This window comes from Benincasa hispida, chromosome 8 (assembly GCF_009727055.1).
Source record: "Benincasa hispida cultivar B227 chromosome 8, ASM972705v1, whole genome shotgun sequence".
NCBI lineage: Eukaryota > Viridiplantae > Streptophyta > Magnoliopsida > Cucurbitales > Cucurbitaceae > Benincasa > Benincasa hispida.
Window position 1 is genome coordinate 1,373,505 of NC_052356.1, and position 16,418 is coordinate 1,389,922.

A 16,418-nucleotide genomic window follows, 5' to 3' on the forward strand; every position below is an offset into this window, starting at 1 on the left:
AAAACCAAGCCAAAATTTGAGAGCTAAACAAAGTAGCTTTCAATTTTTTTTTTTTTTTTTTTTTTTTAATTTCTAGGATTTGGTTAAGAATTCAACTTTTGTATTTAAGAAATGTGTAAATTTTTTTTTTTTTTGTAAGAAATGTGGATGAAATAAGCTTAATTTTCAAAAACAATAACAAAAAATCAAATCTTTACCAACGTGGCCTAAATATCTATGTTTCATTTATCAATTTTGTATATAAAAATCAAAATTAAATAATTATTTTATATTATCATAAAATGATAATTAATATTATTTAATATACTGTGAGTAATTAATTATTTAATCACTTAAAAAAAGCAATAAAATATTTTTATATTAAACGTTAATTAAACTATTTAATTTAATTACTCAAAATAATTAACAAAAAATTTAAGTTGATTAGAATATTAATAATTAATAATAAAATGTTATATGAAATAGTAAAGCTAACATAAAATATTAATTATATATGTATTAGTTGAAATTTATTTAATCTAAATAAATTTTATATATAATAATTGATAATTAATAGTAATGATGGATTAGTTTATTTATTAATCAAGTTAGATTTTTATTATTCAACTCCTAAAATTCAATTTAAAGTTTCCGGGATAATAATATTCAGAATATTAAAAAGTGAAATAATGTCAAATAAACAAGCATATTAAATGTTTATTAAAGATTTCATGACAAAACCTATGAGCCAAACAGGCTCATAGTAATATTAGTAAAATATGAAATAATGACTGTCTTTCTTTTCAATATTACATTTTAAATGAGGTGGATGATCTAAAGGACCCAATCTTATAAAAAAACAAAAAACAAAAAAACAAATGTAAGATGTATAAAAATGTAATTTAAATTTATTCTAGAATGAAATAAATCTATGGTATTAAATTTCCATCACATATACATCTATTTATTAATAGTTATACATTTTCATAGATTCGACATCTATGAGAGAAGTGAATTGATATTTCCAATATATAGTAAAAAAAATTAATGTAACATGAAACATAGCAATAAAACAAATAGTAAATCTATAACAAGCTTTGTCATGGAGTTGTAATTACATACTGATTTAAATTTTTTTCACAAGATACGGGGATATTTTATTGTAAGATACTCCATTTTTAATCCCCTCATGGAGATGACGACGAAGGAAAATCATAGTTTTTGTTTTGTCTTGACTGGATGTCGTATTTCATTCTTTAATTGTTTCTCTCAAGTTCATAGCATCCAGATGAATTTTAACATCAAGCATCAATGACAAATAATTATTGCCATTAGTGTCAAAGGCTGTGAATTCTAATTTTGTAAGGTTTGTCATGACAACACTATCACAAAATATTATATTTATATCAGAAATTTAATACGTACTAAATATGCAAAATAACATTTAATTTATTAATTATAACGAAGAAGGAAAATCTGACATACTTTTAAGACCTACCTTTAGCGGAGAAAACGACAAGAGTTCGTGCTGATGACGTGTTATGAAAATTGAGGAACACAACGGAAATACGGATATGAAAAATATAATATAATAATAATTTTATATAATAACAATAAATAAACAAAACTAAAATTATAATATAAAATAACTAAAACATAAAGTAAGCCAAAATCATGAAATTGGATGATATGGAAATTGATGGAAGTGGAATTCTCACCAAAGTAGGTGTGTTCTTAAGATCCACCAAATATCACTATTTATAGGCAAAGTGGTAACTAGGATGTGGACTTACATGAACACCAAACATGAATAATTACATGACACATGGACAACATGAATCGTGACCCATAACTTTTGGGACACTAAGCAATGAACATTTATTTTTTATTATAATATTCATAATAATTTATAAATTAAATAATTCCAAAAAAAACTAACACCTTTTTTTTTTTTTAGTTTCAAAATTTTTAGTTAAGATTCTAAAACTTCTTCAACAAATTAAAATAAAAGTCATTATTTTTAAGTACAACAAAGGAAGAAATTTGTCCCTTCAAAATATGCATTAATTCTACTATTCTTATCAAATAAAATATATAAAAAAAAAATTCTCGAGTTGATGAGCCGAAAAAAACCAATATACCTACCAACCATATAACTATTAATTGCAACTTTCACTTGCAGGTGAATTTGTGTCATATCATATTAGAAAGTTCCTAAACTTTATAGTAAAACAAACATGCATTTATACCATGCCTACTAATGAGGCCATTGCACTCTTTGCATTAATTTGTTTTTTTATGCTTCATTTATAGGCTGCATATGCTGCTTTCTTCACTTCACATGTCCTTAAAGGTTTGATAAAATCTATGGCTTCTCTTAACCTTTTCATTATTCCCATTTTCTTGCTTTTGGTTCTTGCACCAACTCATCTTGCACAATCCAACACTTTGAAGGCAAAGATCTCTTGCCTTGACTGTCAATCCAACTATGATCTTTCAGGTCTTTGCAACCCTCTGATTTTTTTTATATATTCACTTATACATTATTCTTCTTCTTTCATGTGCCTTTTTTTTTTCTTTTCTTTTTTAACTTTCGATGACGGTTTTATTTTTAACTTTCAATGACAATTTTATAACTTACTTATGTATATGAAATTTACTTTAATATCCGAAATTTTCCATCAAAAAGGCTTGTTATTCTAAAATCGCCTTCTTAAAATCCATTTGTCACCGTTTATAAAATGACAATTGATATTTAAAGTCAAAAAATTGTTGTAGCTGACATTTCACATGTCTAGGTTTATTAATGACTTAAAAGTGTTTTCCTTAAGAAAATAAAGAATTATTAGTGTTTGGATTATAATTAAAAATTGGTTAAAAGTGTTTTTGACAATTGGAGATACATTTTGTTTTTAATTTTTTCTGTAACGAAAATTGGTTTGTGAAATTCTAAAAAAAAAAAAAAGGTTAAATAGGGGATATAGTTTTCTTAATAGGAAATATTCTATTAATTTTCTTTTGAGCGTGCTTATATAATAAGGATACTTGCAAATATAACAATCAGGTTCAAAGTATTAGTAGATATAGCATAATGTAAAAAAAATTACAAAAATAGCAAAATTTAGATAGTCTATTAGTAATAAATCATATCGTTGCTAAGAGTCTATCAATGATAGAGCATATCATTAGTAAGAGTCTTTCAACAATAGAAGTCTATCACGGATAAATTTTGTTATATTTACATTTTTTTTAAAAAAATGTTGTATACAGTTATAATTAGTGCTAAAAATGTTATCCGTTGCAATTACCCTATATAATAAGGACCACTTCAAAAGGTAAAAAAATAAAAAAGGGTGAAACACACATTTATTCTAAAAGTATACAAGTGGGGATAATGTTTCTCAAGAAACATCAAACATGCATATAACAAGTGCTTCAAGTATTTTGTGTGCACGTGTGTATTTGCGTGTGAGAAACCAAGCTTATATTTTATGAAACATTTCATACAAAATGATTTTTTTTCTCATTACACGAATAACTAAATTCTTTATTACAATTTATTTATAAAAGATACAATAAAAATAGGTCGAAAAAAAAATATTAACCCCGTTTGATAATTATTTGATTTTTATTTATTTTTTTAAAATTAAAGTCTATTTCATCCATATTTTTACAATCCTTTGCATCTTTATTAATTACAATGGTTGAACTCTTAACTAAATTCCAAAAACAAAAACAACTTTTTGAAAGCCACTTTTTAATGCTAAATTATATAGATAACAAAAGAAGAAATTTGAAAGTGGAAGTAGTGTCCATAAGTTTAATTTAAAAAAAAATAATTACCAAAAAGGGTCTTAATTATCAACTACTCTACTACAATCGTATTCATTTTTTCTTTTAGGAAACTTGATCATGGTGATGTGCGAGAGAGTAAAGAACTTAACTATGGCAATTACCAAAGCCGATGGATCATTCGAGACTCCGCTTCCTTCCGACGTGGCCTCCGTCGACTTCGAAGCAGCTGGTTCTTCTCCCAAGTGCATAGCCAAGCTTGTTGGGGGAGCTCACCAGCTCTTTGCTTCAAGGAAAGACATGGCTTCTACCATCATCAAGAAGACCAACTTCAAGTTCTTCACAATTGCCACTCCTCTCAAGTTCTCAACATGCAAAGAAAATAAAAAGTGTAAAGCCATGAAGAAAGATTTTATTGAAGATTCTAAGACCATTGATTTGCCTTTGCCACCTGAGTGGGGCTTCCCACCCACAAGCTACTATTTCCCTGTGCTTCCCATCATAGGCATTCCTTGAGCATTAATTGTGTATTTGGGGAGCATATATGGCTAAGTATTACAATAAATGTGGTCTATGAGAGATTAATTTGTATCTCCAAACTTATGGATGAGTATGAATGATTATAGTTAATGACTATTGTCTACTAATTCACTATTATATGGTTTAAATATGTTTGTAAGCATTGTAATAATAGTACTAATGTAACTTGTAAGGGTCTTCATCTTTTAATGAGAATGAAGATAGCCGAAATCCTCAAATGCCTAAAATGGTAAATATATGAAAATATAAGGGTCTATTTAATAGACAATCTGATATCTGAATTTTAAAAATAAGGGATTCAAAGATAACAAACTTGTATTTCATGTTTAGAGATATGTGTCTGGTAGTCGATTCATAAATTAAATTCCAATTTAAACATTTTTTATTAAATGTGTTTGAAAATATATTGAAAACAAAGTTGTATTTCATGTTTTCATATATGTATTTGGTAACAGATTCATAAATTAAATTTCAATTTAAAAAATATTTCAAAATGTGTTTGAAAATATATTTATAAACTATAAAACTAATTATAGTTACCTACTAAATACTAAGTTGAATATAAACTATTACTATTAATTTATGAACATGCATGTTTATGTTAAAATTTTCGTATAGTTATTATTTTGTAATATCATATAATATATATTATATACTACATATTTTAATTTTAAAAAAAAACTAATTGAGTTTATAACATGAAATACTATATTTATTATTGTTTTTATCCTTTTTAATATAATTTTACATTTTAAAATTTTCAATTCAAAATTTGAATATACTGAAAATATAAAATAGTTGTTTTTCAGAATTTGTATAATTTTAATTTGATCACAGATTCCGAAAATAGTTTTTTAAAATAGAATTCAGACTACCAACCAAACACATATTCTATGAACTCAGTAAATCTAAAAACATAATATAGTAAAAACATAATATAGATGAGTTGTCTCTCAAACAACCCTTAATGTCTGACATCCATGGACAACAAAAAGAAAAATTTTAAAGAATTTCAAGGAATATTTAGATAGTTATGTTTAGTAATTGTTAATGTTTTGCAAAATTATTATGACTGGAATATCTTGAAATGATGTATTATTCCAATAATATCCTTCTATATTCAAATAATTTATAGATTAATTTAATGGAAATAAAATTATAAAACATTAAACCATTTTTAATAATTTAATATTGGACAAATTCTCCAAAAACCACCAAAATATTGTCCTGGTAACATTTGCACTCTTAAGCTTTTAATTGTAAAAATTAGACCCTCAAACTTTTAAAAGTATAAAAATTGTACCCTTAAACTTTCAGGTATAAAAATTAAACCCTCAAATTATGATAAATATAATTGTTGAATGAGAAATTTCAGCCAATCACAAATTGCCACATCATTAATTTATTGATAAATTTGAGACTAATTAAAAATTTACATGTGTGTTTTTCAAATTAAAAGTAAAGACATGAAAGTTTGTAAATCAAATGATGACATCTATCTAAGCATTGATCCATTGGACAATGTCAGTATGATCAATCAAATTATGCCATGTGGCGATTAGGCCCAAATCTAGGTCAGTCTAGGTTTATTAAGATAAATTGGGTTAAATTCAAATAAAAGTCTATTAAAAAAATATGTCAAAATAAGTCTAAGCCCAAAAGTTGAGACCAATATAAACCAAGCCCAGGTCCATATAGGGCTTGTCGAAACACTATAAATAGGGAAGACCACTCATCATTTAATTTATTTAGAAGTCGGAGAATTCAAAGAATTTTAACATTCAAAAGATTCAAAGATTAGTAGATTTCAACAAATTGGTCATTTCTTCATCTGTTTGCTGTCTATAAATTGAGGACTGATCTCCAAATCAGAGTCAACGTTTGACAGAAGGTATAGAAAATTATACAATAGAGACTCAAATACTACTATAAATCAATAAAATCGAGTTGATTTCCACTAATTATATTTTCTTTGTCGATATCTGATGTGAACAGTAATAATCAAAATTTCAAACTCTCATAGATATGAAAACTAAATCCATTATACTTGGAATTTCTTTCATATTTTTCTTTCTCCCACTATCTTCTGCCTCTTATCTTGATCATTTGAGACACTTCTAGTAATACTACTTGGAGTATGTTTACAAGAACAGGTAGCTATTGATGGCTTGATCAATTTTTCTGTTACCATATATATCGTTCCCTTGAATATTCACCTGTAATTTAGGTTTCTATTTATAAATTGTTCTCTTCTATATATATTTCGTATCTTGCATGGTAGAGTCTATGAAATTTATTCAATAAAAATAATGTCTTTCACATGGTGTTGGAGCCATATTCTTTTTCAAATTATTTTTCGATATGAAACCTAATGTTACCAGTCATTGTGACCTGTACAAATCTGCCATCGTCCGGAAGCACTGCAAATCCGTGTCACCTAGACGTCTGCCACCCTTCGCAGTTCAGATATGACCGCTACATCTTAGTTTTGCCTAGACCTCCTTTGTCGTCGTGGGTTTTAACATGGGTCAAGATTTCTTCTCCCTTTCGTATGTTTCGTGAAGATCGTAGGTTTCCTTTGTGTATCTGATTTTGTTGAATGGGTTTAGTTAGTCCAGTTCAGTTCATCATGTTTGGCTCAATTTGGTTCAGCTACTTCGGTTCACCTGTTTAGTTGATTTAATTGTTTCATCTGTTCCTTCATTGGTTCTAATGGCCAACGTTTATGAAAATTTTCCTACTCAACCACCTCGTCGTCTTCGTCGATCCAACAAATCAAGAGATTTATTTAAAGATTGTTCCTCATTTATTGTTATTGTTGCCTTCTCCTCCGATGACCCCATCCTCTTTAGTTTTCACCCAGTAACTCTCAATATTTACTAAGCCAGGTAATCTCTTCCATTCTCTTACTCGTGATTTTATCGGGTAATTTTTGGCTTCTTGATTCTGTTTGTTGTAATCACATGATCTCTAATATTCCACTTCTATCTTCTTCAACCACTACTTCATCACTTCCCTCTATTCATGTTGCTAATGGAAATTGTATGTTTATTTATTGTATTGTTACTGTTATCACACCCACCTTAACTCTTTACCATATTTACTGATGCGTTTTAAATGATGCAACGAGAATTAATCTGAGCCATGCATTTTTAATATGTGAACACATTGTTTTATCTAATTGAATCCAAGTATAAGATTAATCAGAATCCTGGTGAGTCCAGGGTCAAACACAGAGATTACGCCTAATTATGTGATGAAATAATTATCTCAATCTTACTACGGATTGTTTTTCAAATATGTGATGTTGTGGGTCTACTTGTTCTATCTTATTGATTATAACTATAGTGCGAATGACAATGGGTGTAAGTGATGATGCGATGGGTGATGAGAAGTATGCGACCACAATTACAATGCAAAGTAAAGCAGCTTACAAGGGGTCATGATGAGATCTCAATAAATAAAATAGGATTGAGAAAGATTTCTACTAATATCTTCTAAGCAATGCATAAGCTACGCGTTCATGCAATTGACTTATGAGATATAAACTTCACTTCTCAGTGTTTCGAGCAATAATATCCTATCTCTAGGATGCAGGCGATGAGTACTTTATGCAGAGAATTATATTTCTAAGGTTACTTCTTCTCTTGTTTATTGAATTCCAAAATCCATATTTTCTCAAGCAGTGATTGATTCTATCTAGGACAATCTCTCAATTGGATCTAGAATAGTGTATGAAGCATACATTAAACAAGATGAACGTGAACTTATGTATTACTCAGTTAACATGTTAGTCTGATCTTTCCTAACCAATTATGAATTTAGTTGCTCATGCTAAATGGGAGAACCATGGATGGATGGAAAAATGTAATGACATTCATATTGATAATGAGAGTTTTTCAATCTCTATAAAAATAATACAAATACTACTTATGAAGAAAATGAAATAAAAGATAAAGGTGGAGAATGTCAAGCTGTGGACTACACTTTCCTGCATCCTTGGCTCCAACGATGATTACTTCTCGGTGGTTGTAATAGTGGTGATGGTTTCCTCCTTTTTTCAAAAAGGAATGTTGAGTTTTCACCCAAAATTTCTCAAAGAAAAGCTTCTAAGGTAGTGGTTATGGCAGACGTGAGGTGGAAAATGAGTAGAGTTCTGACCAATTTCTTGGTTAAAAATATGATACTTAGACAATCTTTAATGGGCTATTTATAGGCGTCGAAAGGAAGGTTTCATATCTTTTTTTAATGATTAAGCTGACACCTCGCATTAAATTTCATGCCCTGCCACGTTGCCTGCCTCCCATCAGATGTTCATTAGTTCTACCATGAATTTTTTACATCAGCAACCAATGTTCGGTTGCTAGATAAGTGTTGTTAATTCTACTTAGTTCAAAACAAACAATATTTATAAAGCTCATACATCAATTAAAACTAGTTCGTAGTTAAAGCGGAGATAAGAGGTTGATCCTTAGGGAAGGTTTTAATTCTAATCCTTTCCTAACTATCTTTGACTATTAAAGCGATAAAACGGGAGGTTTTGATGAATTTGGAAAAATACTAAAAATTAAAAGATAAAAGATGAATATAAACAAGTGACGTATAATCTTGCTTCTAGTTCAAGTTAGATGTTCAATGCAATTCCTATCATCAAATTCTAAAAGTTAATTCACAATCGGATTATGCTCGCAAATACTCACTCAATTCGATTAAGCTAGCCTCTACAAAGGCGGACAACTAGAAATAACCTAGTCAAGAGAGCATCCTAAACATTGATTAGACTGGAAGACCTAACCCTAATCAACCTACATGCTCATACTTCTATTGGGTTCGATAGTGACTATATAGAATAGAAAACAAGCGCATTAGGTTCTAGGATTCATTTACATCGACTAATTGTTAAGATAGCTCACTCAATTAACCAAGTTTTGTCCAAATCTAGTCATTAATACATCCTAGAAATAGCCATCAAATACACAATTACTATTGCCTCTTGTAGATCTTGGCTAGACATTTCATCAAACACATTGAAAGCAACATATTCAAAAATGATTTTGACAAAACCAAGTATCTAGGCTATACATGTGCAAGATAAAAATCATTCAACATGCATCAAGAATTAAGCATAGATTCAAGAAAGCACAAATTCATTGCATTTCATAAGGAAAAAAGAGAAAACTCAAAAGAATTAGAAGAACCCTTGAAGACTAGAATCAAGATTCAATCGAAACTTCACAAATTCATAGACAAATTTTATGAAGAATTACAAAAGTATTGTTTACAATTCATCAAGAAAACAAAATCTAACCTAAAATGGAATAAGAATTACCAAAGAGATGAAAGAACTCGGAGAGAGATCCCAACCTCCATGGAATTTCTTCCTCTCCTCTCTTTCACAAAATGAAAGAAAAACTATTTATAGTTCGCAGGGTAGCGTCGCGACACTGGAGTAGCGTGGCAACGCTGAATCGATAAAAAGCCAAGAAGCATTGGGCTGGCATTGCAACGCTGCCCTCGATGCTCGGTAGTGCAAGGCACACCCGTGCATTCCATTCGGAGCGTCGTGATGCTGAGGCGTTGTGACGCCACCCTGTCTTGTTGAGAAAGTGATACTTCTGCCTTCTAGCATTGCACAACGCTGTGGTAGGGTCGTGACACTGAGGTTGGATGCCATTCTTGTAATTTTCTTTTCCTTCTTCAATTGTGTTGACTTCTTAACTCCTTTTTCATCCCTTTTGCCCAATTTCGATGCATTGACTCCGAATGGCTCCTGTGATAATTTTTCCTACAAAATAGACCTTTAAAGAAAATAATCAAGATAAAATTGAGGGTTTAATCCTAGAAAGAATAGTCTTTTACAAGACCTATCAACCAACTTGATCTGTTTTATTTGAATTCCACCGCCCACGTGTTTGTCATATTTCTAATCATCTCATCTCATTGTGTGGAACTATACGATACCAAGTTATGTGTCATCTTAAGTTTTATGCGTTCGCGGTTGCAGCTTGCCTCTTTTGACAATTTTCTTCATTCATGATAGAATCACGTGTCCAAAAAATGATAATTCTAATAATTTTCAAGGATTAACAATTTTGTAGATATTTGATCGCATGATATTACTAATTGCACGATTTTCCCATCAAGCTAATGTATTTTTCTCAAAAATTTCCTAATTGTTTTAAAAAAAAATGTTAAATAACTTGTATTTCTACAAGTTATCACTTATCATCTCCCTAATTTGACATTAATAGCATCTCTTGGCCAATTTTACGGTCATGGTTTAACTATTTTTTTTCTTCTAATGCTTGTAAAGTTCAAAAGCCATACACGGGACATATAGTTGGCAAAGGGTAGCAAAGTGAGACGATTGTTGGAGCTCACATCTCTTCCTGTTTCCCTACCTATCTCTGCATCTTACACTGATTCTGGTATATATCAATGACATCTTCTTCATGGTCATGCTTCTTTAGAAAAGCTGCACAAGTTAATCTCTTTTGGCAATTTAAATAATATTTCAAACTTTGATTATTTTGACTGTTTAAATTGTAAACTTGCAAAACAACCTACTTTACCTTTCTCTCATTCATCATCTTTATGTGTTACACATTTTGGTCTAAGTCATTTTGATATCTAAGGTTCTACTCCTACTTCTACTGTCGATGGGAATCACTATTTTGTCATATTTATTTCCCAAATTTACATTGCCTTTTGCCAATATGATTCAAACACAACTTTTTAAAACTATTAACCTTTTTTCCACAGATAATGCCATGGAGTATGAGGATCTGAGTCTTTTATCATTTTTACCCAATGGAGTACCCTTGTTGAACACTCTTGCCCACACACATCCCAACAAAATGAATGAGCATAATGCTAACATTGAAAAACATTTGAAAAGTGCTTTTTAAAGCTTGAATTTTGGTTAGTTTGACAGTTTAACTGGGTTCATTGATGCTTTTCTTGTCTAATTTATAGGAACTGAGCATTCGAAAAGGAGGAATGGGCTAATTGGAGCATAAAACGATGAATAATCCCGGAAGGTCAAAATTTGACCTAGGACAAGAAAATAGGTGAAAAAGTCTGAAAAAAAAGGCACTGATAAATATTGAGCTTAGGAGACTCTTAGGATCATTCGATTGCAAAGAAAGGGCTAAAATGGAGCCATTACCACCCAGAGTAACAAGGTTCTGCAGGAATCAAACTCCTTTTGCAGAAGCATGTGATTGTCGTTTGCCTAAATTGTGTTATATGAATTTTATATAGAATAGTAATAAAACTGTAGAATTAAACATTCTCGTAAGAATTTCTAAGGAAAAATAAATATTACCTTTGAAGAACAACCTTCAATATCTTCACTCCACAAAATTGATCATTCATAGCATTATACGAACAAAATTCCATGAGTAGGACACTATTAAGATATTTCTCTACCATCCTCTTTGGACAAGGAGGTTTGTGGGAACCTTGTGGAAGGCAAGGGAAAAAAATGGAGAATTCTTTTCTCTAAGAGTATGTGAGATGGAGAGAATGTGAGAGAGTGTGTAGGAGTATCAAATTTCACGTGAATCTTATATGAGCTATTTCAACGGCAGACTATTCTGTAGATTTAAAGACAGAGAGGGAGAGGGTAACTATCCTCTCCACTTTCCTACTCTCCCACTCCCTTGCAATTTAATTTAATAAATTAATTAAATTAACTAAAATCAACTAATTAATTTAAATATCCAATATTTTATTTAATTAATTTTAATCATATTCTAAATGTGCATTTCTCACATAACCTATAATTTTAATATGAATCTTATTCATATTACTTATATTCTATAATTGTAATATAAATCTAATTTATATTAATTCAATATTTGAATCTTATTCAAATATTAATACTCTCATACTATATGGTTAATTCTGAATTTAATTCAAAATTAACTGTATATTATAATGTATATAAATTGTATCATATACAATTAACATCATCCAATTAATTTCCTTTAAAATAGTTTGAACATTAAAATTTTCTTCCATTTTCAAATCCTTGTTGAATTCATTTATGAACTAGCAGAGGGATGGACTTTCAGTTATAAACTTCAATGATTCATGATTAATTAATTAAACTCTATAATTAAGTTAATCATCATTCATTAACTATAGGGCACTCCACTAAAGACTCCACTACTACAAAATCTACATTACTTGACACTTGTAGTTTTTAATTACTTGACGTTTCTTTGAAAAAAAAAAAGTCAAGTAATGACCTTTTAGAAAAGAAAATGCCAAGTAAAAGAGATAAAAAAGCGGAGATTGATGGAATGTTTCAGATATTTTCACGTGAACCATTACTTGACACGTTTTTTGTGTCAAGTATAGGAAGCTCTTACTTCGACACGTTTTTCGTGTTAAGTAAAATATAAAAAAATAATTGACTTATTATTTTAAAGAAGTAAAAGAGTTAAATGCTCTAGATTTAGTCGTCGATCTTCAACCTCTTATGCACGACCGTTGCGTTCGTTCGACCTTCCCTCCCTTTATCGAAAAGAAAAAAAGTAAAAAGTAAAAAGGGAGAATAGAAGAAACCCTAATCCCCAAACCCCTTTGTTTTCTTTTTATCTTTCTCCTTTATTCTTGTTATGAGGGAGATTTGTAGAAAATAACAAGTTATTTAAGTGGACTTTTATTAGGAAATTGGTAGAATTAAAGGTCCAAAGGCAAACTTGTAAATATGGGCTGATGGGATTTTTGTAATTAATCTCATCCTCTTCTTATTAGGGCACCCATCGTGTACCGCCAAAAATAAGATATTGGGGCTGCCGATTTTAAGCCAGAGAGAACACACGAAGCCGCCTGAAGCCATCCGTCGTCGACGCTGGGGTTCGAGGCGGGTAAATCTTGTACCCCCCATCTGAAGCCGTGTACCATTGTGTGCCACCCATCTGAAGCTGTCCATGGTCGACACTGGCGTTCGAGGCGTGAAGTGTCCAATCGGTTTAGTGCAGCCGCGTGGGTTCCGGTTCACGTCCGGCAAGTGGGTTTCCGGTGTGGGTGTTTTTCGGGCAGATTGATTCCAGTTTCAGGGGCTGTCTTCCGCGGGCGTGTCTCGCTTTCAGAGGCGTTGTTGTCCGTGGATCTCTAGGTATCAGTGGGTGTTTTTGACCGGCCGTGGGTTTGGTTTACCTCGTTTTTTTCTCTTAAATATCATTTTATTCCCATAATTTGGGATTTTTCCAATTCTAGTCCCGTAATTTTAAATATTTAATTTTTGATTTGGACTATAATGTAGCATCTTTTGTAATGATTTATTGTTTGAATGTTTGATGATGAAATTGATTTTGAAGTGTTGAAAGGAGTTGAGTTGCTATCCAATAAGCTTGAGACCGATCTTCACATAGTTTTGGTAAGTTTGGAGATTAGTATTAATAGTTATTTGCTACCCATTAAAGTATTGGTCTAATAATTGAGTTATTTTCGGTTTTTGATGTTCAATTCAAAAATTTCAAAAGATTGGAGCCACTATTCAACAAAGTTAACAATGTTTGGACGTTTTGATAGGCCTTGAAACTTTTTTGGAATTGTTACATAGTTGCTGGAATTTGTGTTTTGTAACCATTATTATTGAACTTTTCGTAGGTTGGATTATTTGTTGAAGTTTTGAAGTGGCATTCGAATCAAGTCACACTTTAGGTAATCTATTTAGAGATAATTGGTTATTTTGGTGAATGAAATTTTGAATTTTTTTTTTATTGCTTGTAGATAAGATTGGGCTTTCAATATTCTCTTCTACTCATTGATTCATGTATTAGTTTTCTCTATTAAAGACGCATTTAATTTCCCTTTATAGAGGGATTACAACCGTGTCAAGTCGCTTTTGCTTGAAAGTTTTGAAAGTTGTAAAAGTTAGGGGAAAGGTATCTGCATTCTTCTATTTTAAATTTTAGCATATGCTTGATTTGTTGATAATCTTCTCCCTCTTATGATATTTTTCCATTGCATAAAGTAAGCCAATCATGTATATTTTTCTTGTGTGTGACTTTTTGTCATTGTTGTATCTTAATACTTATTTCTATATTTTGAAATTTGATGTTATTACCCTTTATTCTATTTTGCAGGTTGACTTGCTTAAACATGGTTTGCCTGACTCTCAGTTCTCGATGTTTAGACTTCAAAGCTTTAATGTAAAGATAAATAATGTACTTTGTTTAGATGTTATTTATTAAACAATTTCTCACTTTTGTGTTTGTTGAAAGTTGAGTTTTGTATACACAAGCAATAGTTGAGATTTTATTTTGTGCATGTACATGTGAAAAAGAAATATTGTTGTAATTTATGAGGAGTGTTCATATGAAAGGTCATAGTTGAACATATGAAATTTTTAGTGAATATATTGAATTGATAGATCTTAAATGTATAATGTTTATTTAGTTCATGTATTGTTAGAATATAAGACAGAAAATTAGAATATCAATTAGGGCATTTAATTTGAAAAAAAAAACATATACTTGACAAATAAAAAATGTCACAAGTTATCATATATGGTACGTAATCAATGTAAAGAATAAAAAAACTTCACATACCACCAATGTCAAGTGTATTATCTTTCCTGACATGAAAATTATATTAAGAAACATTTGTTTTGACGTTTTTTTGGAGTCAAGTTATCACACTATACTTAATAGTCGAATATTCGACGCTTTTATAAGCATCAAGTATACCATTAACTTGACATTGGAAAAATGTCAAGTAATCAAATTTCTGTAATAGTGGCTCATAGTTGCACTCCTATGAACTGCAATATGTTTATATGTCTATTGAACCATATTTTGTAAGTCAAACTTTCATAAATTATTCGTAATTACAGTTGGGTCAAATTATCGTTTTACCCTTGTAGTTACTTCTTTTACCTTATGTACCACCGAGTCCTAGAGTCAATACTTAATAGAACAATCTATTACTTTCCCTAAAGTTGGGAATTTCCCTAAAGTTGGGAATGAGTGAATTCCATCTCGTGACACTATGTTTCCAACTCCTCACTCAATATTGTTCCTAACATGGTAGGCATATTGAGTCGGTAGCTAAGGCCACTCACCCATAAATATCAAAGAATGACCCTTATGAGTAGGAGTCCATAACTCACTCGGGATTATGATCGGGTTACATGGTTATCGTTTAAAATATAAATCTCTTCAATTAACGGTGTTATAAAGAGAAATTATATTTCATGGTCCGGTCTTATACGACTCACTGTATATGATACCTCCACTTGCATGTCATCACATGAACAATTTGGATCAAATAGTTTTACAACTATTGTAACATGTACAAAGTTATTGTAACATTTACAAAGTGGGTCGTATCATAATGTTACCAAGATAAGGTAAGGTACCTAATCCATTAAATAACCTTGGAGCTTAATTTATTAGATTTTGAATTATGCAAATAATGTAGAATACTTTATTCATTAAATAAACACTTTATTTATTTATTAATAATTTTTTTTTACAAATGCACAAACTACGAGATTTAGGACATAAATCCTAACAATTTTTCACTTGTCCTAAAGCTAGTGGGATGTATAATACATGTAAAAGATAAATACAATAAACTAGGGCATACAATATACCCAGTCATATCTCACACTTGCCCTAATCTAAGTGATACATATCTTGTAGACCTAAACCTTCTAAATGACCCTTGAAGACTTTAGTCGTGAGAGTCTTTGGTAAATGGATAAGCAATGTTGTGCTTCGACATTATTTGCGTGACGATCACGTCCCCCATTGCATAATCTCCCATATCAGATGATGCTTTCGTTCTATGTGCTTTCCTTGCTTATGGCTTCGAGGTTTCTTTTAATTTGCCACAACACCACTGTTGTCAAAGTAAAAAATGATAGACAAAAACATATTTGGAACAACTTTCTAATCAATCAAGAACTTTATCATCCAGACAGCTTCTTCAGCAGCTTCACAAGTAGCTACATATTTTGCCTCCATAGTAGAGTCCACAACACAACCTTGTTTTATGTTGCGCTATACTACTTCTCCATTAAGAGTGAACACTGATCCTGATGTAGATTTCCTAGAGCCCTTATCAGTTTGAAAATTAGAGTCAGT

General features: G+C 30.5%; 1 protein-coding gene and 1 long non-coding RNA gene across 2 annotated transcripts; both read left to right on the top strand.

Moving 5' to 3' along the window:
* Nucleotides 1–2,300: 2,300 nt before the first annotated feature.
* LOC120083500 lies at nt 2,301–4,425 on the top strand. Its single transcript, XM_039039278.1, has 2 exons — nt 2,301–2,479; nt 3,881–4,425. Exons 1-2 carry the CDS (start codon nt 2,347–2,349, stop codon nt 4,285–4,287), a joined length of 540 nt encoding a protein of 179 aa, XP_038895206.1. The 5' UTR covers nt 2,301–2,346; the 3' UTR covers nt 4,288–4,425.
* Nucleotides 4,426–13,046: 8,621 nt separating this feature from the next.
* LOC120083236 lies at nt 13,047–14,709 on the top strand. The gene is made up of 3 exons (XR_005483385.1): nt 13,047–13,702; nt 13,936–13,989; nt 14,415–14,709. It is a non-coding gene; the product is annotated as an uncharacterized LOC120083236 (long non-coding RNA).
* Nucleotides 14,710–16,418: the final 1,709 nt, after the last annotated feature.